At 32.9% G+C, this 22,813-nt stretch overlaps 1 protein-coding gene and 1 pseudogene across 1 annotated transcript; one reads left to right on the top strand and one right to left on the bottom strand.

Annotated features, from left to right (window-relative positions):
- The first annotated feature begins 616 nt into the window (after positions 1–616).
- On the top strand, positions 617–6,721 carry LOC132040758 (TMV resistance protein N-like; annotated as a pseudogene).
- A 1,390-nt stretch (positions 6,722–8,111) lies between these two features.
- LOC132040784 (nucleotide pyrophosphatase/phosphodiesterase-like) lies at positions 8,112–22,402 on the bottom strand. Its single transcript, XM_059431457.1, has 13 exons — positions 22,109–22,402; positions 17,418–17,509; positions 14,431–14,506; positions 12,555–12,677; positions 12,149–12,241; positions 11,736–11,865; positions 11,324–11,405; positions 11,096–11,228; positions 10,759–10,964; positions 10,524–10,649; positions 9,547–9,856; positions 8,444–8,769; positions 8,112–8,297 (listed from the first exon to the last, which is right to left on the bottom strand). Exons 1-12 carry the CDS (start codon positions 22,346–22,348, stop codon positions 8,464–8,466), a joined length of 1,917 nt encoding a protein of 638 aa, XP_059287440.1. The 5' UTR covers positions 22,349–22,402; the 3' UTR covers positions 8,112–8,297; positions 8,444–8,463.
- Positions 22,403–22,813: the final 411 nt, after the last annotated feature.

Raw genomic sequence — 22,813 nt, 5'->3', positions numbered from 1 at the left:
AATATTTTTATTAAGTAACTCCTTCAATCACAATGAGCTGTTGTCTGGCGACAAAGAAATTTATTCAGATTATCTTTTTCAATTCATTGTGTTGAAGACTGAGTAATATTTTGCTAGATTATGACTTTTTCAGCTTCCGTGGAGAATCGCAACAGAAAGAACAATTCAACTGAGGAAAATTCTCGGGAAGTTTTTTCTATTCAACTGGCATAGTCTTTTCGCTGTAGCTTCATATCTCGGCTTGTACTTTTAGCTGTCCATTATGTACATATTATAATGGAAGGAGGGGGTGGTTTGCCCGGGGGGGGGGGTGGTCTTTGAAGTTTGAAGGAATTTCCTAATTACATTCCATTACATACAGTTCAAAGTAAACTCAATAAACAATAACTTTAATCAACTGGAGTAGATTTTAAGAAGCTTCACAGAAATTTCATGTTACTTCTATTAATGTTCAATGGAAACGTACCACATATAATGTTATACATACTATATATATCAGTTGACTAGATCCAACAGATTATTCCATTCAACTGGAGTAGAGCCTATCGTATCTCCTATATATAACTTAGTCCATAATATCATCAATTCATCTCTTACAAGAACCACAATCTATCCAAAGAGTTATCTTTTTTTTCCAGATAATTAACAGAATCCATGGCATCATCTTCTTCTTCTGCTAGGTCTTGGCAGTGTCCTCGATGGAAGTACGATGTCTTTCTAAGCTTTAGAGGTGAAGATACCCGCAAAACATTTACAGGTCACTTGTATGAGGGCTTGAGAAATAGGGGAATATTCACCTTTCAAGATGATAAAAGGCTAGAGCATGGCGCATCTATCTCAGAAGAACTCTTGAAAGCTATCGAAGAGTCTCAAGTTGCCGTTATCATTTTCTCAAAGAATTATGCTTCATCCAGGTGGTGCTTGGATGAACTAGTGAAGATCATGGAATGCAAGACTCAATATGGACAAACTGTCATACCGGTCTTCTATGATGTGGATCCAGCACAAGTTCGACACCAGAGGGAGAGCTTTGCAAAAGCCTTTGACAAACATGAAACAAAGTGTAAGGATGATGTTGAGGGAATGCAGAAAGTGAAAGGATGGAGGACTGCTTTAACTGAAGCAGCCAATCTCAAAGGCTGTGATATCCGTGACGGGTGAGTTAAACAACACAGGATTGCTTATAATGAAGAAAAAATGGAATAATTTCCATTCAAATGTGGATGCTTCTGTGAAGACTATACATATTCTACTATAGAACAAAGAATCTACTCAAAATAAATTTATCATATTTACCAAAATAAAAACAAAAAAAGGAGGAAATTAGATCAATTTGTTTTTGAGCTAAGAATACTTGCATGCACAATCTAATTTCAGTGGTTGTCATTTATACGTTAATTTTTTTTGTTTTTTTTTTGTTTTATATCTTGTGAAAAAAGAATGATAGTTGATTGTGTATGTTTCTATCAGTAAGAAGGGATATAGTTCCTACTAATTTTATTACTGAATGACATTGTTACATAGATAATATGTTGATTAGTTCTTCAAGAGTTTGATTTATATGCTTAGTCCTTTTATCATAATTATGCACTCTACTTCGTGAAATGCTTCTTGTTCTTGACTTCTTTACCTATATATATCAGCAATCTTCTCATATTTTGTAGGATTGAATCAAACTGTATTCGGCATGTTATTGACCAAATTTCGTCCAAATTATGTAAGACTTCTCCATCTTATTTGCAAAATGTTGTGGGAATAAACACTCATTTAGAGATATTTAAATCCCGACTAGAGATAGAAAACAATGATGTTCGGGTTGTATGGATCTGGGGCATGGGGGGAATTGGTAAAACAACAATAGCAAGAGCCATTTTGGATACACTCTCGTATCAATTTGAAGCTGCTTCTTTCATTGCGGATATTAAAGAAAACAAATGTGGAATGCTTTCTTTGCAAAATATCCTTCTCTCGGAACTGTTAAGGGAAAACGCTAATTACGTGAATAATAAGGAGGACGGAAGGCACATGATGGCTTGTAGACTTCGTTTTAAGAAGGTTTTAGTTGTGCTTGACGATATAGATCACAGAGACCATTTGGATTACCTAGCTGGAGATCTTGGTTGGTTTGGCAACGGCAGTAGAATTATTGCAACAGCTAGAGACAAGCATTTGATAGGGAAGAAAGATGCAGTATATGATGTGCCTACACTAGTTGACGATGAAGCTATTCAATTGTTCAATCAATATGCTTTTAAGGAAGAAGTTCCACACGTGTGTTTTGAGAAGTTAATATTGGAGGTAGTAAATCATGCTAAGGCCTTCCTTTAGCCCTGAAAGTGTGGGGTTCTTTCTTACATAAGAGGGACATAACTAATTGGAGATGTGCGATAGAGCAAATGAAAATTACCTCTAATTCAGAAATTGTTGAAAAACTCAAAATTAGTTATGATGGATTGGAGCCCTTACAACAAGAGGTATTTCTAGATATAGCATGCTTCTTACGAGGAAAAAGTATGTATTACATCGAGGAAATTCTTGAGGACTATGGTTTTGGACCTAATATAGGATTGCGTGTCCTAATGGACAAATCTCTTGTGTTCATCTCTGACCATGATACGATTCAAATGCATGACTTAATACAAGATATGGGTAAGTATATAGTGAAAATGCAAAAGGATCCGGGCGAACGTAGCAGATTATGGCTAGCTGAAGATTTCGAAGAAGTGATGGTCAACAATACAGTAAGTAGGCTAAACAATGCGATAATATTCAATTCTAGTTTTCATAATCCAAAGACATATAGGGTTAGTTCCAATTTCCAGTTATCTGTTTCTCTTGCTTCATATTCTCCATGTAAGTCATTTTAGTTGTTTCCTTTAGTAGGAGAAGCAAAAGTAACATTTAGAATTTCCTAATGCTTCCTAATTTGTGTTTCTTATGTTATTAAGCCGTGAAACTAGTGTAAATTAGAGCCACTTATATCTGCTCAATCCAATTTCATTCTTTGGTACAACTTGAAATTTGTAGTATGACATTTTGTACATAATAACTCAATCAGGAATTCATTTTACCAAATGATTATTTTTTGTCTTTTAAAAAATTACAATTTATTGGTACTGTTTCAATTACAATTTCGTTCTAACACTGCATGAAGAACTTTTAGGCTCGACTCTGAAGAACTTCTAAGAAAAATGTATTATTAGAATATAGAACTACAAAATTAATTGTACAAAGTATCTCTTAAGTAACATTAGCATTTCTTAAATAAGACCTACCTTAAATTCTTTTTTAACATCGCTAGCACTTAAAGGACTTCAAGTTTCAACAATAAATAGCATGGAACGTCACAAAATTTGGCACTGTGAGGAGCGAGAAAGTAGTCATATTGTCAAGCAAATTTTATACAACGTTTGAAGTTATACCTTGTAGACTAATGATCTTTTTTACCAGGGGACCAAGGCAGTAGAAGCAATTTGTTTAGAATATTTTAATAACCTACGCTTTAGCAAAGAGTGCATGAAAAATATGAAAAGACTTAGGATATTACACATATGTCGGAACAAGTTTTGGTATGATGGCTTAGGCTCCTGTTCCCGTGGTGGCTCCATCGAATACTTGCCCAATAGCTTGCGATGGTTTGTCTGGAATGACTATCCTTGGGAGTCATTACCAGAAAATTTTGAACCGAAAAGACTTGTTCACCTTGATCTCGGGGCTAGTTCACTACATCATTTATGGAGGGGAACGAAGGTATAATAGTTAAATTTTGTTTTATTTTTATTTTTCTATTTAACTATCTTTGTCCATCAGTGATGAGCAAATACTAATTCTTCCAGCCTTTATTATTTGAGATACTTTCTATTTTGGCTTGTCCTACAATTATGATGCATGTCCTTGCATGAAAAAAGTTAGTTATTCCAAAGCTTAAATTAATGTGTTATATATTATTTGAGGTTGTTCTTAGATTATTATAAGATCTTTATGTCCATTTACAAATCTTCCCATCAACATTTTAACTCATTCAACATTTTCCTAGTAAGATCTTAATCTCATCCTAGGTTGCACATAGTTGGGAACTTGGGATGGAATGAATACTTATTGAAAGAAAAGGAGTTCATTATGTACACCTATTTTCTAGAATAATACATATACATCTTTTTGTAATGTTTTCTTCAATCTTTCTTACATTTTCTAAATGGTATATTGTTTAAGCTTTCTACATTGCTTCAGAGTTTAACACTTTGCTTTTCTCATTTTATATTAGACTTCTTTACAGAGTCAAACACTTTGCTCTATGGCTAGAGTTTTCTTCAATCATCTTAATATAAGTTTTAACAACATCTCTCATTTATAATAATTTTTTTCTAGTTTCTGAACATGTAGTTCCCATATAAAAATCTTCAAAACGCTATAGTTTCTATAATCATACATAGCTCCACCAGCCAAATTTTTTATTATCGGAATCCTGGGGAGCACCATATTTTTATGATAACACCTTTATTACCTAGTTGTTCCTGTTTTTCTATCTCATTCTTTCTGTGTTTTAATCAGTATTTGCCGTCTCTAACGATGCTAAATCTCAGCGGCTGCAGTGGCAGATTCCGAATTTTCATTCAGGGTGTTCGGAAAAAGAAGAAGTTAAATATACACTGTAATTTTTTGCCAAGGGTGTTCAAAAGTTAATATATGCACATAAACACAGAAAATTTACCCCATATATACACTATAATTTTTCGCCGAGGGTGTTCGGGTGAACACCCTGGCCCCCAAGTAGATCCGCCCCTGAGCGGCTGTACAAGCCTGATGCGAACACCAGATTTCACGAGGATGCCAAATTTGTTGTATTTGTATCTGGAGGAATGTAGTAATCTTGAGAAGGTTCATGGTTCCCTGGGATATTGCAGAGAACTCATAGAGTTAAATTTGCGTGATTGTGAAAGCCTTAAGAGGTTTCCATGTGTTAACATGGAATCTCTTGAAAATCTGTATCTAGATGGTTGCTCCAGTTTAGAAAAATTTCCAGAAATGCTCGGAAAAATGCATCCGGGGTTAGAGCTTTGCATTCAATACACTGGATAAGGGAACTACCCTTATCTATTTTGTACCAAACTCATATTACTAAGCTAGATTTGAGATATTTGAAAGACCTTGTAGCTCTTCCAAGCACCATTGGTATGTTGGAAAGCTTGGTGCATCTAGATGTGTCTTATTGCTCAAAACTTGAAAGCTTTCCAGAAGAGATAGGGGATTTAGAAAACTTGGACCAGCTTTGTGCTGGAGATACTCTAATCTCACAACCTCCCCTTTTCATTGCCCGTTTGAACAAGCTTAAATTCGTGAGTTTTACAAGAGAAGAATCAGAAACAGGCCTCGAAGATGGGGTGTGCTTTCTGTTCCCTCCAGTGGCTAATGGATTACGCTCATTGGAAAGTCTGGATCTCAGTTACTGCAATTTAATAGATGGAGGACTTTCGGAAGACATTGGATGCTTATACTCTTTGCAAAAGTTAGATCTTAGTGGAAATAATTTTGAGCATTTGCCGCAAAGCTTGGCCCAACTTGGTGATCTTCAATTCTTGGACTTCAGAGATTGCAAGAAGCTTAAAGAGTTGCCAGATGACACGGGGATGCCAAATTTGATGACTTTGGATCTGTCAAATTGTATGAATCTTGAAGAGGCTCATCATTCCCTAGGATCTTTCAAAAAGCTCCGCAGATTAATATTGACTAATTGTGTACAGCTTAAGAGGTTTCCAGGTCTATGCATTGATTTTCTTCGCGATCTGTGTTTGCAGGATTGCTCTAGTTTAGAAAAAATTCCTAAAATCCTCAGAAGCACGAAAGTGGAGCCGGAGATTCACATGCTAGATAGTGTGATGAGGGATCTAAATTCGATGTATATTTCATTTCCACATTTCTTGTCTCAGGATATCGTTTCCGACATCTTTGCTAAAGATTCCTTGTCACAGAGATTGTTTCGCATTGTGCATGGTGGGAATAAGATCCCAAGTTGGTTCCACCATCAGGGAATGGATAAAAGTGTTTCAGTCAATTTGCCTGAAAATTGGTATGTATGTGATAGCTTCTTGGGATTTGTTGTATGTTACTCTGGCAACTTAATTGACATCACAATTCACTTGATTCCCTCACCTGATGATGGGATGTCGTGGATGACCCACAAAATAAAATTTTCCTACCTTCACAAATGTAGTACAAAATCTACTATAAGTTTTTTCATGGTACCTCTTGTTTGATTATAGGATACGTCTAAGACAAATGGAAAAACACCAAATGACTATGGACGTATTAGGTTATCTTTTTCTGGAGAAATGGAGGAGTATGTATTTCGTTTGTTGTATAAAGATGAAGCTGAGCTTAAGGCCTTGTTACAAATGAGGGAAAACAATGATGAACCAACAGAACATCGCGTTGGGACAAGTAGGAGTGAACACCATGATTCCGCGACGAATGAAGCCAGTTGCTCCTCTTCTAAGAAACAAAGGTTACATTTCTAACATTTCTTTGAGACTCTGCACCAACAAGTAGAGGGGCTTAAGTAGAGGTATATACCTCATGACTTGGTTTTTATTCTAGTTGGTAGTGAAATTGTCTTCTCTCCTTTTATGTAATTCTCCCCTTCTATTAGGCATTAGCTACAAAATATTCTTTCGAAACCAATAATTTTTTCCTTCTCATGCATTGGTTTGTTTTTCCTTTTTTGTTTTCTTTCTTCTTTCCCTTATTGATAAGAGCTCATTAATGGATGTTGTACATATCAACAATGATTTTTTCCTATTAATTCTCTACCTTGTCTCCGCTTGTGCTGAGCCACGATTTACTATGGTCAGTTAAAATATGTGAACAAGTTTAAATTTTTCTCAAATCAGATCTTGGAATCATATGATCTTAATTCAAATTTTAACTTAAAGTAGCCACAAATCAAGAATTTGAACTTGCAAAATTAGTAAACTCTAAAATGAAAAGATAATACTAGAAATCGGGGGAACTTAATTAGGATGAGGTAATTGACTAATTGCCACTATTTAAGTTGTGGATACTAGACAGTTATTAATTACCACTATACTCGAATCTGTTTTTTTGACTCGTTCATTTACGGTGGTTCTTTTTACAATTTAATTGGCTCTAAAAATTGTTCTTTGAAATAAACTATTTTGTTTCTTTAACTAGTTTACTCACCTTTTCAATGAGAATTTTGGTATACCTCTTGGGTGTGTTTGGTATGGAAGAAAATGTTTTCAATTTTCCCATATTCGGTTGGTCAATGTATTTTGGAAATCATTTTCTCTAAGAAAACAAGTTACCTTAAAAATGAGGAAAATAATTTTCCTAATGAAAGCACGGAAAACTAGTTCTATAAGTGGTCATGTTCGAAGTTCATTGTCTCCTCCTGACCCATCCAACGCCCCCAACCCCCACCCTTTGACTATCCCATCCCCACTTCCTCCAGATATATTTTCCTTCCAGAAATGTTGTCGTCTTTTGTAAGCATGAGGAGGTTTCTAAAATTATTCCGGAATGTAATTAACTTATTTTGGAGTGCCGTCATATTTCCGGTACAAAATAATCCTGGTAGAATTTACTTTTTTAGTTAACTTGGTCAAAATTGGATAACTTTTATGTGACAACACAATAGAAAAATGACTTTTGTGTGATAAACTTTAAAGTTAAATAACTTTTATGTGATAAAACATAGAAAGTAATTTTTATGTGATAAACTTTAAAGTTGAATGGCATCCTAATGGAAAATACTTTTCACTAAATATTTTCCAATCATATATTTTTTTTTTTTTGAGAAGATACTCATACAAATTTTATCCTTTTAGCGGAAGTTTGTAAGTTTGTTATATCCATCTAGAACAAGCTCCTTGGGCGATTTACATGTATGTCTTTAGAGGTGAATGGTCCTAAACTTTTGGCCCCTTTGTTCCATGGGTAAAACTTCAAGTTTAACAAGTTGCACGTTTGACCTTGAATATTTGCCTATAGGGCAAGCGGAGATCAAAAGTTCAAGACCACTCATTTCCAAGATCATTGCGTATAATTTCCTGGAGTTTAATCATATGGCTCAAAAAGAAAAAAAAAATGACAACTAACTTGCAAATGTTCTTTTCACTTTTGGACAAGATAAATCCATTACTTCCCTCAATTACATGCCCCTCCTCTTTATTTCGAAATTAAAAAAAAAAAAAAAAAAAACACTGATAGTTTACATCCACTTAAAAAGAGGCAATATGAAAGCCAAAAGAAACATAATGAGAGAAAAAAAAATACAAGATCTGAATACTACTAGCTCTAGAACCAACTTGAAAGTACTCTTTAGCCCTTTAGTGGATTTACTCAGCGCGAATCCAGATTAGCTGTGCCAGGCTTCAGGTACCAGTCGGTTAAACCAAAAAAGAAAGAACAACTTAAAGGTACATACACTTCTCTAGACGCATGAGTTTAACTAGCCAACGTAGTTGGTTCACAGCCATCATGGACACAAGCTAAGACATCCTTATAGTCCCTTGAGATTGTAAAAGAATCATACACTTTACCATCTTTGCTCTTCTTGTACTCGAAGAGAAGGGAAGACTGGTTAAATGCTGTAAGTTTGACAAATCCATAGTCGTAATCTTTGAACACACTCCATGTGGTGTTAATGGTGGTGAATGTATTCAGATGACTTCCTCCTCCACCAGCAACAACATGAATTGTTCCGTTCACTACGCCCGAGTAGTGTGATGTCTCCTTGTTCACACATTGATTCTGTCCATACAACAATTTGACAAACAATAAAAATTAAGTGGTTTTCAAATATATATTTGAGTGAAATAACAGTATCATCTCCACTATTGCTGCAAATTTTAGTTCTTATAGGGTTGAAGGACTGTGCATGTTTAGTAGGAAAGATTTATAGTTTCAACAAAAAGTTAACTCGAGGTGGCTATCCAAACTCATCATCAAGTTAATCTTATTGTTAATAATATGAAGATATGAGTGATGCGTTCTATACTAAAGGTTAAATTACTAAAATCATGAAAACAAGTACCGCTATATTTACTGTACATATACACGTACAATAAGGACAACGGCATAGAAAATGCCACAAGGAGAAAAGCATAAAGATGAATTCTACTATATCTAGAATGAATAGAAGACCAAAAGGAGTAGTGAATATTTCGTGACTAATTGAATTATGTTAACTATAAGAAAATGTGTAAGATCAAGTAGATTCGAAATTAGTAGATATTGTGAAAACGAGTGAAAATTAGGCAAATTCTTCCAAGATCAAAACACTATGTTTGGATGGTATGAACTGCCTAAACAAGAATTCTTGAACAACAAACAACCAGTTCAGATATTCACGACCAAGAAGTATTGGATTCTCTTTCCGATAGGCCCTGAAAGGAGAAGGAAGGTTGGAATGCCAACGGGCGTCTATTATATTGAATTTACCCGACAGTCCCCATGTAAAACACAAGTTTGTCTAAATCAATCATAGTCCTATAATACTTACTTTATGTCTAGAAATATAATGCATACCTGGTAAATTGGACAAACTCTTTCATAGTTATGGACGTGCCCGAAGAATGCCATATCAACCTTATACTTTTGCCAGAGCTTTTGCAAATGCTCCCTTCCCATGGGCTCTTCAAATGAGCCTTCATTAGCATACCATTCATTGGACGAGTAACCAAGAACACGATGAGCAGCAAAAATCAACCAAGGTTGTTTATGTCTATTGGCTGACGCAAAGCATTGCTCGATGAACTTGTATTGTTCAGATCCCTCTCTCCAATCATGTTCAGTGTCTGCTATGCAGAAATGGAACATGCCATAATCAGCTGCATACCTGTCAATAACACACACACTTCATATGAAAATCGACACGTTGATTAAATGAAGGCAGCAGTCTTCTCAAGGACTTGAGCATCAGAAATATTTTAGGATTTTAACTTGTTCATAGGGCAAGTCGATTCAGCGATGAATATATAGAATAATCAAAGCGAAGCTAAAGTAGAAATCCTGTTCTAGTGCCAGCTGATACAATACTGAATCTTCTATTGCAAATTTAAGGTGATTTTGAAGTCGAAAAGAACCTTAATGATTCCCCTCTGCCTTACAATAATGACAAATCGGATTTAATATAGAAGTGAAATCTCTAACAAGACAATGATGTTTCTTAATTACAGAAGGGATAATGTTTTAGACTTTCTTAGCAGTGTTGTCAAATGAGACAATCATAGGAAAGCACCAAAGGTCTATCCTAGCTTTACGCACAAATTGTAACTAAAGTGCATATTTTATTAAAGAAAGGATCATATCAAGAATATGAACGTAGAGAAATTGAACAAGAATACAATTGCTGAGACGGCGGTGGAATCATGTCATCAAGTTCAAAACCACAGATATACATGATTTTTAAAGTTCCCTTTTTCCCTACACAATGCTCTTATAATCTTTCCACATATTGTTATCACGAGCAATGTGAATAGGTGTGTTTTACAAGAATCACATACCAGAACTTAGCCCTGTTTTCTGCTGGAACATAGTATAATGTCTCAGCTGGTACACCACATTCTCCACCCGAGTCCAGACCAGTGTATAATGATCCACTGTTCTCCCAAGTTCTTTCATGATTACCACTGCAACAACAATTTTTTTTTTTTTTTTTTGCAGACAGTTAGAACAAGAACTATGTGAAATGCAAAATACTATCCACAATCACGAAGGAAATCTTGATGATGAACAGACCTTGCAATCATGAAAGGTACTCTCGATGTTATTGGCTCTACTTGCGCTGTAAATTGGTCCCATTGTGAGATATATCCGTTTGCGTAGGGCAGATCTCCGATAAGGAAAACTGCGTCAATGTTATCAAGGTCCTTAACAAGGGTGTCAGTTGTCATAAGTGAGCCAGGCTGATAATTAGCATATTCATTTGAACCATCACGCTCTTGCTGAAACAACAAAACCAATTAAAAGAATTGTTATGGGAAAGCCACATTCTTCAACGTTTAGAAAGAAAGCTACAAAAGATTTGATATTGTGTTAGAACAACTGATACTGACACTGTTAGTGAGTAGATTACCTTCCCCATATCTCCAAATATCACAATACGTTGCAATGACTCTTGCCCTGGAAAAGGAGGAGATTTAAATGAATATTGCTTGCTCCAAACGATTGAACCATTGTTTACCATGTGACCCAACTTGTATGTGTACCTGAAATTTGACAAAATAAGTGCTCAAAACGGGGTGTGACATGTCAACGATGAAGTAAGTTGCTGCTAGAGAAACAGTCCACTAGAAAAACTTACACCATGTTTGGCCACAAGTCTTTCAGGAAACTTGTATGTATGAATCCAGGATCGCGCCAGCCCACAGTTCTTGCCGGTGTTCCTACAAAGGCATTCATAACATTATTCAGTATGAAATGCAAAATGAATAGCATAATACTTAAATCGATTCAACAATTTTACCCTCTCCTACTCTATCTTCGACTTGAATCAGAATACATGTATAAGAAGAACAACAACAACTACCCCTCAGTCCCAACAAGTTGGGGCCGGCTATATGAATCCCGACTTCATCATTTAATCTCATTTCATATCATCATCATACAATACATGTATGAGAGAAGAAGAGGAAAAATATATATGAAAAATTGGACATAAGGCAAGCATTTTTTTACAACTGATCAAAAGAGTCGAATAATGAAAGTCCTCATACCACACATGCTGTTCCGGTGAAATGTCAACGTCCCTGCCGGGGAACGCTTTTGCTCCTGGCCCTTCCAACCCCATTCGACGAATGGAACAGCCTCGTCTATGTTGTAACCACTCGTCCAAGTAACCGTCATCTAGGAGAAAAAAGGCATAAGTTAATCTCATAATTTGATACTAGATGCTTGACAAGTAAACACGAATCTCCAATTTTCCATCAGTGACAGAACAGGACAAGGGGATTCAAAATAACGAATCAAACCAACTTGTTCTCCAAATTAAGGAATTGATTACCTCGACACACTACTACAATCAATATTGATATTGACGCCCATGTAACATTATAACATATAAGTTCGTAAAGCACAAATGTATCTTCAGATAAAGAATTCAAAGATGCATAGCAAGAAAAAAACTTACTATATCCCATGACTTCCCAAGAGCAAGACGCGGATAAAGAGGCGCTTTCGGATTGACAAATGAAATGGAATTTGAGATGCCTATCAACTTAGGCTGTAACACACATGAATCTTTAGTCCATTATCCAAGTTTCATCAAAGTTACTTTAAAAAAAAAATAGGACAAACACATATCATAATGATCATTAGCATGAAGTAATACATATTCTACAAATTCAAGTACTTGTAAACTATGTTGCTCCGACTCAAAAATGCCGACAGGTGCGTGTCAGATCCTCTAAAAAGTAGTGCATTTTTGGAGGATTCAACACAGATACGACAGTAACAAAAGTCAATTATACCAACAACAAAAAATATGTCTGGGGAAGCATCATATATAATTTTGAGAATATGAGAAATAGAATTACATTTGCCACACCACCAGAGAAGAAGGCAAAGGAGAAATCCCCACGCTGGTTAATTAAACGGAATTTCAGTGAAGTCTTCCCAGTCTTTGTGTAATTGGCATTGTTGTAATTTGCATATTTGAACTGTAAAAAAAAACAACAGAAAGAAAATCAAATATACCTACATAAATTCAAGAAACCTTGTCATTAGAGGTAAAATTGAAAATTTTAAGTAAAATTGTTGCCACATTTAGAAAGTTGTCAAATTTTTTTTTTTTTGTTTCCAATGGAGTAAACAAGAAAGAGTTTGAATTTTGTACACCGTCAGTATAAACAATTATGTTACATGTTTCAACAGGTAAAGATGATTTGATGGTGTAAAAATTGTTGGCAGAATACATAGATAGACACTTAAACTTGGCCTCAACTGTCAGTTGAACACTCCAACTTACAAATTGATCACCTAGACACCTCAAGTCCTCAACTCGTCTCAACTATGTCCGTTGAACACTCCAACTTACAAAATGATCATCTAGACACCTTCAAAATTCATGTGTCACGTCAGCATCGGGTGTCTGCAAGACACACTGGGGACGAGTTGAGGTGTTTAAGTTTGAGTATTTAGTTGTCAGTTGAGGCCGAGTTAAGATGTCTATTTACAGGGGCGAATTTGTGTGTATTTTTTGGGTCACGTGAACACATGGTCACTCGACTAATCTCGATATATTATGTGTACAATTCCGAAAATATATCTAATATTAACTAAGTGAACACATGGTCCAAATAGGCTGAGTGGAGCACTGGTCAGAGGTTATATTTGTATTCTCAAGATCGCGGGTTCAATCTTCCGCCCGTGCAACTTTTTAAATTTTTGCTATAATTTTTTAAAGTTACCTTTTCACCTTCCTTTTTATATTATTAGTTATTACAAGTCTTTTTATATTATTAGTTATTAGTACAAGTAAAAAACGTTTTTATTTGAGGGGCAAATTTAAAGACCAGCACGAGATAGGGGGCAAAAGTTCAAATGACTCTACAACTTTTGATTCCAAATACAAATAGATTACGAGATTTGGGGTCGCATAGTTTGAGACACGCTCTATATTTCTATTAGAGTACTGTGACACAACGATCATAATAGTTTATTAAACTAATTTAATATTGAAATAATTACAGCCTAATACCCATATGTGATGTAGTTTACCTAATTTAGTCCAATCCCTTAGTTATTACCTGCAGGGGTGAATTTATGCATAAATTTTGGATCACGTGAACACATGGTCACTCAATTAAACTCGATATATTATGTGTATAATTCTGAAAATATATTTAATATTAACTAAAGGAACACATGGTTAAAATAGGCTGAGTGGAGCACTGGGTAAAGGCTATGTTTTACATCCTCAAGATCACGGGTTCAATCCCCAGCTCCTGCACGTTTTTGCTATTATTTTCTAAAGCTGCCTTTTGACCTTCCTTTTTATATTATTAACCAAGTAAAAAACGTGTTTTTATTTTATATTGCATTAGATGACTTTTCTTTCCTTTATTTCTAACTATACCAAGTCCCAAAAAGCAATGGGATAATCGACAACGAGAAGTCGATGTCACTATAAAATTTTATATCTTATCTTAAAGCAATGGTGAACCCATCCTCATGAAATCCTAGATTCGCCTCTATCTATTTATGTATTATGCCAAAATTAATTATAGTGACGGTTTTTATCAATAAATGTTGCCACATAAACCGAAACGAGTGGAGTATTATTTTAACATGTCTGTATTCTTTGCAAGATAAGTTTTTGGAAGACAAAAGAATTCACACTGATTTGGGACAATAGAAAAAACATACAGTATATCAAGATTCATTGGAAGTACAATTAGTTGTTGGACATACCTTTAAGGGGGCAGTACACAAAAATGGAGCTCCAAATTGTTGTTCATCTATGGTAACTGGGGGACAAATGGATTCACTGCAATTGAAACATTTGCTTGTTAGATTTAAAAAAAAAAACAATTTGGGTTTATTTAGATCACATATTTGTTTTAATTTTATTTTCAAAAACTAACTTTTGACATGTTTGGAAAGCGACATAACATTATAAATGATTTTGGACGTAATTAGGTGTAGTTATATAATTTGCATGCTTTTTTGACACTTGGTCAGCATGAAAATGAATGTAATTGAGGGAGCAACTAAAATCTCCAATTTTCAGGAGGGATGTAAAGAATGTTGTATTTACCAAATGACTTTTTGAGATTCTTTGAATACACATTTGTTTACACATTAAAATGTGTTTATATGTTTATCTGGAAATTTTTTATTTAATTTCTTATAATCGGCTTTTATTTAAAATATAAGAACATCAAGCATGTAATTATACTTGTATAATCAAACATAACATTAGAGTTTACATTTTAATTATGTTATGACAAACAAACAGATCATTATAATAATTATATTGTGTAAGTATTATCTTGAATGTTTGATATTAAGATGTGACTACTTGGTTGTGTAATTATTAGGATAGTAATTACATACCCTGAAGATCGCGTAAATAGGGTAACTCACGTGAAAAATAAATATGAATACTGTTGATTCTCACAAGATGTTACCAACAAAAAAACAAATGATTAAAATAAGAAGTAAAAGAGAAAGATGGAACATAACTCATAAGTGGCCTAGTGCGCTCCTACGTCAATTATTGTTTTTATTTTTGGGTGTTTCCTCTTTTTGGTTGGCTAAATATAATTATGTTTTTCTTGTCTTAATCTGTAGCTTTTATTATTTTTGGAGCACATGCACTTTCATTTTATTTTATTTTTAATTCAATATCTAAATTATTGGGGGATCTAGTGGACCAGATGAAGAAGACATATCAGTAGTGGATGGACAATACAAGCAGTGACGAAACCAGAATTTCTATTAAGGGGTTTAAAAATATAAGAAAGTAAATATACGGAGAAGCCGAGGGGGTTCAACCTACCTCCGCCCCTGAATACAAGGAGTCGTTTGTACATAGAAATATACATATTGTTTTAAAAAGAAAATTTAAAATGTTATTTGATTATACAGTGAACTGATTTGTCATTAATAACTTTAGTTTTCAAGTATCATTTTTTCGATTTTTTTCAAGTTTCAACAAAATATTTATGTCCAAAAACCTACTTATTTGTTCAACATTTTCGTGAAGGAGTTTATTAAGATTTTAATACTAATGAATTCTAAGCACATAATTTTAAGAGTGTAACGAGTTTAAAGTAAGAACTAAAAGATTGAACCATTAAATCAAAATCTTCAATTAAATTCTAAACTCATAATTTGACTATAGCAAGAGGACCTCAGATCTTTCATAGGATTAAAATGTACACCTAATTGTACAGTTAAAAATATGAATTAAATTTAAAATTGAAATATCTCAGATTGAACCACTATAATGAAACCATCTTTAATAAAAATACTTCATCCCTAAAAATAAAATTTTATAACGCAAATATACACAATAATTGATGCACGTGTAGCAAGACGGTATATCCAGAGAATAATGCTAGCAAAAAGTAAAATTGACACAAAAAGATAATGGACACGTGAAAGAGATTAAAGATGGAGTTATCAATTACGATATCGACATAATAAGTATTAAAATGCATATGAAGTCATCAATTAGACCCAAGGGACACCTATCTTTTTCTATCTTTTACTGCTTATATTTGGTAGGTATGGCCTAGGGCTAGGCTTGTAGATGCTAAGAAAATCAACTTAAGGTGGACCCTAGGGACAAAATTCTAAAATTAGTGTTTATTTATATAGAAGTCACTATCGTGGGTATATGTTTGGTCCCCACTGGTGCCCGTTATTTGTGTTGGACTCGATTAAATTTGAATTCATGACGAAATTTTTTATATTATAAGACAAAGTGCTCCTAACAAAAGTAAATTCGTACCAGTAAGGCTCGAAATGAAGGAATATTCGCCACTCTGCCACAAACCCTTATTGGTAGTCAGTAGCTTGGGTCGTGACCTTTTCTTTTCACATTTCCTTTTTGGTTATAGTTAAACTTGAATTTAAAATTTTATTAATCCACACTTTCCGGAATTAAAGAAAGAACATTGTATGAGCCTGTTTGGATGGGTTTAAAAAAGAACATAAAAAAAAAATAAGTTAAATACTTGACTCATTTTGTTGCTTTTTTTAAAATTCTAAGTTCAAACAACTAATTTTTTTGAGTTTATTTTAAGACATAACGACTTATAAATTCTACCTAAACACTCAAAAAAAATTTAAAAAACGGTTTTTAACAACTTATAAGCTAAGCCAAACTGGCGCTATGTTCTCAATACTTATAAGCTTTTTCTTCATCAAAATGGATATCTTCATGCAGGAATAGAAAAACTTTTTGATAAATTATGTTTTAAAGTATTTGACGTTAAAAAAAAAAAAATCATGTCATGTGATTACTGTGGCTAAGAAGAATATCTCAATTAGTGAAGTGTGATTGAGTAAGACGTTCAAAGAGAGATGGAAAAATAATTTTAAAAAAATATTCTTTTGCTTCTCAAATGATTCTTATGCTTCTCAAATGATTCTTATGCATAATTTTTTAAACGTCCGTTTTAATATATGTGCAAAAATCTTTTAAAAGGATTAATATTTAACGGAGGTAGCATTATGCCTTATTTCATATATATTAGTAATCTGATTTAACTTTGAAAATCAAGTAAATTGACACTCGAAAAGCAGAAAAAACAAATAAGGCATATAGGAACTTTGTAAATCAAACTTGTGTAATTTTTCATATTTTATGAATTATCTATCAATATTTTTTTATTTTTTTTTTGGTAAAAAAAAAGATGATTGGAGTATCCAAAGGGAAAGAGATTTACTTGAACTTTGCAGGAGAAAATACTCCAACCCAATCATCATTTGTGGGATGTGCATTCTGAAGTTTTAGCGTAACCCATTCAGCATCTTCACCCTACATATTATCATCCAAAATTCACAAATTATAATTCCACTACAAAAAAAAAAAAAAAAAAAAAAAAAAGAGGAAGAAAAATGAACGAATATTATGAATATTTTATGCACCTTGTTTGGTAAGTCAGAGGAACAGAGAATAAAGCTGACAAATTTACTTATTTTTCATTCGAAGCTATTTAAATAATTTAGTGCAACGAGAAGAATGAATGAAAAAAATAAAGGGAAAGAATGATTTTCTTTTATTCCTTTCTTGATCTTTTCACCTTTTATTCTTTATCCTTTTAATTCCTTGTTTAAGAAAATAGTATAGAGTTATTTTTTTTATTTTATTTTAGATTTAAAATATACTCTCTCCGTCTCAATTTTATATGATAATGTTTAACTAGAGAAAGAGTTTAATAATAAAGAAATATTTAAAACTTGTGATTTAAAGCATATCATACACATTATAAAATTATATGAAAAAATTAAAGTTAAATTACTTTTATTATAAAAAGGTATTACTCTTTTTGAACAATTAAAAGAAAAATATGTAACGTGAAACAATACTAGAGTACTAAAATAGTACTCAGTACAATATTTTTGAATGGCTAAGAATCTTATGAAAGAGTCAAACATGGGTATATAGCCGTGATACCCTGTCCAATCATCTTTGTCAAATTTAGACACCTCAATTCAGATTTGACTTTGTCACACTCGCCACCTTTTGGTTTTACGATATAACGCTTACCTTCCTTATTCTAATTTATTTGTAACAGTTCTTTTAATATCATTTTATTAATATAAAAAAATTATAACCGGACTATTTTGCCCTTACTGATGTATTCTTTGTTTAATTCATTAATTTTGTAAACATTTTTTTTTTCAAATTTAGTGCGTGGATCCATCCCCTTTTTTTATTACATAGGGGTAGGGAAAGGAGAAATGGGGAGGAGTTTACAATGTGGGGGATTCGAACTCTCACCGACAAGGTGAAAGTTCAGGTCCAACTGAGCTACTAAGTTCCTACTTGATTATATGTCTTGATAAAAAAGCTCAGCTACTTGATAAAACATTAGTAAATTAACAAACTAAAATGTTCACAAAAGGACATTTCCTCTTCTGCTTTGAATTTCTATTACATGAGTTTTAACGTATGCAAAAGCCTAAGAGAGCCACTTCCACATTTTTGAAGCAAAACTCCATATATTTCTTCTTACTAATTGGTTCAAAGGCAATAATTAGGCCAAAGATAAGAGCAGAACTCAAACAATCTGATGTTTTTAATTATAAATTCTGGATGTTTAAGCTCATTAGGTATAGATTGGATTTAATTAGTCAAGATGGAGGATTCATTACACACGCTGGAGCCACGCACTAAATTTGAAAAAAAGATGTTTACAAAAATGATTTAAACAAAGAATACATTAGTAAGGGCAAAATAGTCCGGTTATCACTTTTTTATATTAATAAAATGATATTAAAAGAATTGTTACAAATAAATTAAAATAAGAGAGGCAAGCGTAATATCGTAAACCACAACGGAAGTGAGTGTGATAAGGCCAAAACTGAGGAGAGTCTATCAAAATATCCCAAATAATTTATTACAATCATGAAACATGTTGAAAATTTGAAAGGTATTAACTTTTGAGAAACAAAAGGCGAGTCCGCAACTTAAATGACCCAAAATCTAATATTTGAGACCAAAATAACCCATTAAAAAAAGTGATAAAACTACCTTTTGCGCACTAAATTAGTAAATTGCATATAAACCGACTTTTTCGATTAAGTTACATTACGGACTAATTTAGTGCGCAAATGGACTAAACTGCAAATTTAATAAAATGCCCCACCCTTGTGCAATTTTAAAGTTTGAAAATTTCACGTTTTTTTCATGCTTTGACCAAAGATTAGTCATGTTTCAAAACGCCAGAATATCAATATTTTATATAGACTGATATCTTTTTTAGCTAACAATAATGTAGACTCAATATATCAAGTATACATAAACGTTTGGATCGTCGTTTTAGGGGTTGTAAAATGCCCTGAAGTAAGTTTTGTTTGTTTAGAAACTTGTTATCTTTAGGTTTAAGTGTTTTATTTTATAGCACAGTAATTTATTGCGTTATTAAAAAAAATTGTTTGAATAACGCAGCAAATTAATGCGTTACGCAAGTCCCATAAATTTTTTATCCAATAGACTTAAGTAGTTATAAAAATAAGATAAAATTATCAAATAATGAGTATAGGGAGAAAAAGTAGTTGTAAATTGGTGAAACTTTAAACAGTCATAACTTTGCGCTCGGACGTCCGATTTACGCGATTTTTTTTATGATTTTGCGTATTTTTCCGAGATCTAGCCGCGCAAACATCGTGAGGCGGTTTGGCCTGGCTAGTTTTTAGAAAAACGTCCTTTATCCCATTCAATTTGAATTTTGCCCCAAACTGGTGCACAATTTTCACATCTTTAGTAAAAATCTAGTGATATAAAATATATTTGAAGATAATAATCTCATGGTAATGATGTTTTGAATGTCAATTTCAAGGTTCGAAATTCAATTTATGAAAACAAGTTAGATGGCATTAGTGAACTTTATAAATAATAAAAAATGTCTATGTTGTCACTTTCACAAACTTGGCTTGGTGGTTTAGCCATCTCTTTTTTATCCCAACCACCAGGGATCAAATCTAGGCGGGAGCATTGAGAAGGTATTATGAGAATACATTAGATATATTATGGGTGTATGATGCATGATTTAAGTAAAAATTAAGTATATTTTTTGTGTATCTATTTCTTAATGATAAATCTTATTTTACTCTTTGTTATCGTTTATAACTAACTCACGTGACATCCTAAACTAATTATTTAAAAAAAAAAAAAAGTTACGCATTAACTAAAAAATAACACGCTAAAATAAAATATATCGCTAAAATTTTATGTTAATATTATATATATTTTTTTTGGTATTATTTTCTTAGTGACAAATAGTTATCTTAGTCTTTATTATCGTTTATTAATAACTCGTACGACGTCCTAAATTAATTATGAAAAAATCTCGACATATTCAAAATAAAGTAATGCCTTGACTAAATAATAAAACGCTTAAATCAAAACCTTATAGAATAAAAAAACTTAAACCTAAAGATAATAAGTTTCCAAAACAAACAAAACTTACTTCGGGACACTTTACAACCCCTAAAACGATGATTCAAACGTTTACGTATACGTGATGTAATGAGCCAGCATTATTGTCCGCAAAAAAAGATATCAAGTTTTATATAAAATATTGATATTTTGGAATTTTAAAACATGACTAATCTTTGATCAAAGTATGAAAAAAAGGTGAAATTTTCAAACTTTGAAATTGCACAAGAGTGGGGCGTTTTATTAAATTTGCGAGCTTAATTCTTTTGCGCTAAATTAATGTTGTAATCCTAACTGAAAAGTATAGATTTAGCCATTCGCATTAATTTAGTGCGCAAAAGATAATTTTATCATTTTTTTTAATGGGTTATTTTAATCTCAAATGTTAATTTTTGGATCATTTAAGTTGCGGAGTCAACAAAAGGCACATTTCGGCTCTTAGCCCCACCAAAATCCAAGCACAACATCATCAAAATAATTCCAAGAATAAGATTCAAGAAGCAGTCCCTATCAGAGTGTTCTGTATGCTTTGTTTTTTTTTATTTTTTATTGGATGGGTTGGGGGAAGAGGGTGAGGAGAAAAAAATCAAGGCCTCAGTGCCAAATAAGTTGAAATTAGTTACTCTTTCCATTTTAATTTATGTGACATCATTTGACTAGACATAAAATTTAAAAAAAAAAGGGACTTTTAAAATTTATGATCCAAAATAAATTTTAGATATTTGTGTGACTTTAAATTATCTCATTAAGTTAAAATATTTTTAAAAAATGCGACTTTTAAAGACAAATTTATATAAATCGGTGAAGAGGGAGCATTTGAATTCTTAGGGGTCGTTTGGTAGATAGTTAAAGTTATCCCGGGATTATAATCTCGGGACTAATTTATTCCATTATCGATTATTTTATATCATCTAAAATATTTAAAAAATATACGAAAAGGTGACATTTTTGTATTATTTAGATAAGATATAAATTTATCCCAAAATAAAATACTTTCTACCATATAAATTGAGACGGAGGGAAAATTTGAATTCTTAATGTGTATCGCTTTATCTAAACCCGCTTTAATCCATAACGGACCTACACGTTGAACAATTATTTTTGTATACAGATAAAATATACTCTTCAACCCTTTTAACGAAATTTCTGTCTCCAAAATACTTCAATAAAATAATGCTCCCTCCACCTCAAATTATGTTACATCACTTAATTAGGCATGGAATTTTAGAAAAAAAGGAAAAGCTTTTTGAAATCCGATTCAAAATAAATGTCGATATTTGTGTACAGAATTATTTCAAAAAGTTAAATATTTTTAAATATAGAAATATAATATTCTTTTTCGAATAGACTAAAAAAAAAGTGTGTCGCATAAATTGTGCCAGAGGGAGTACTGAAAGATCGAGAAAAACAGGGAGAAATTATTAACAAGAAACTATTGGTGCTGTAGAATGAAGATATTCATATAAATATTACCGTAAGGCCAAGAATATTAGATCCTGCAACTTGAATGGAGGCATGTGTACTTAGAGCAAGAACAGTCTTGTGGATTTGAATACTTGATAATGGCTGTTCCATTTGTTGCATCTGATCATGTCCATGTTTATGTTTCCCCAATCTTATGTATTCTTGGGCTAAAACATGATGAGCACTATTCAAAGTCAACACAAAAACACCTAAAAAGAACCAAACTAACAAGTAGTTTTGGTTCCTCATAAGTTTTCTTTCTTTCTATCTTTCTTTGTTGGTGGGATATGAGAGAGGGTGAGGCAGGATTTGGTGCGTGGAATGTTTAGATTTTATAGCCATATACAAGGAAGGGGGAGGATGGTTAAAGATTTTTTGTACTATTAATGTATATTTTAATTTTAATATTACTTCTTCTATTCCATTTTATGTGACGCGATTATTATTTGGATGGTCAAATTAAGGGAGCTTTTTTTCCCCCAATAATCGTGATACTTGAACAGCTTGCACGCACCTCAATTAATTTCACGGAACACTTGTTATCTCCTATACAAGTATCACGTAACACTGTCTACTAAAACTTGAACAGATAGGAAGAAAGTATCTAATATTTTTGACTCCTCTCTGCCTCCTCTCTGGGAATCAAAGGAGATTTACTTCGACCATCAATTTTTCATATATTTGTTAAATATTTTAAATTATCAGTTATCTTGA

Source organism: Lycium ferocissimum, chromosome 12, assembly GCF_029784015.1.
Source record: "Lycium ferocissimum isolate CSIRO_LF1 chromosome 12, AGI_CSIRO_Lferr_CH_V1, whole genome shotgun sequence".
NCBI lineage: Eukaryota > Viridiplantae > Streptophyta > Magnoliopsida > Solanales > Solanaceae > Lycium > Lycium ferocissimum.
This window is presented reverse-complemented; position numbering and strand designations above follow the sequence as displayed.

What these genes read in the sequence shown, in the direction of transcription:
- LOC132040784 (XM_059431457.1), bottom strand. Translation starts at nt 22,348, where the DNA reads ATGAGGAACCAAAACTACTTGTTAGTTTGGTTCTTTTTAGGTGTTTTT. An exon ending in TATTTGGAGATATGGGGAAG is followed by an intron (nt 10,965 to 11,095) that starts GTAATCTACTCA and finishes TTGTTGTTTCAG; the next exon opens with CAAGAGCGTGATGGTTCAAA. An exon ending in GAGTTTGTCCAATTTACCAG is followed by an intron (nt 8,770 to 9,546) that starts GTATGCATTATA and finishes TTGTATGGACAG; the next exon opens with AATCAATGTGTGAACAAGGA.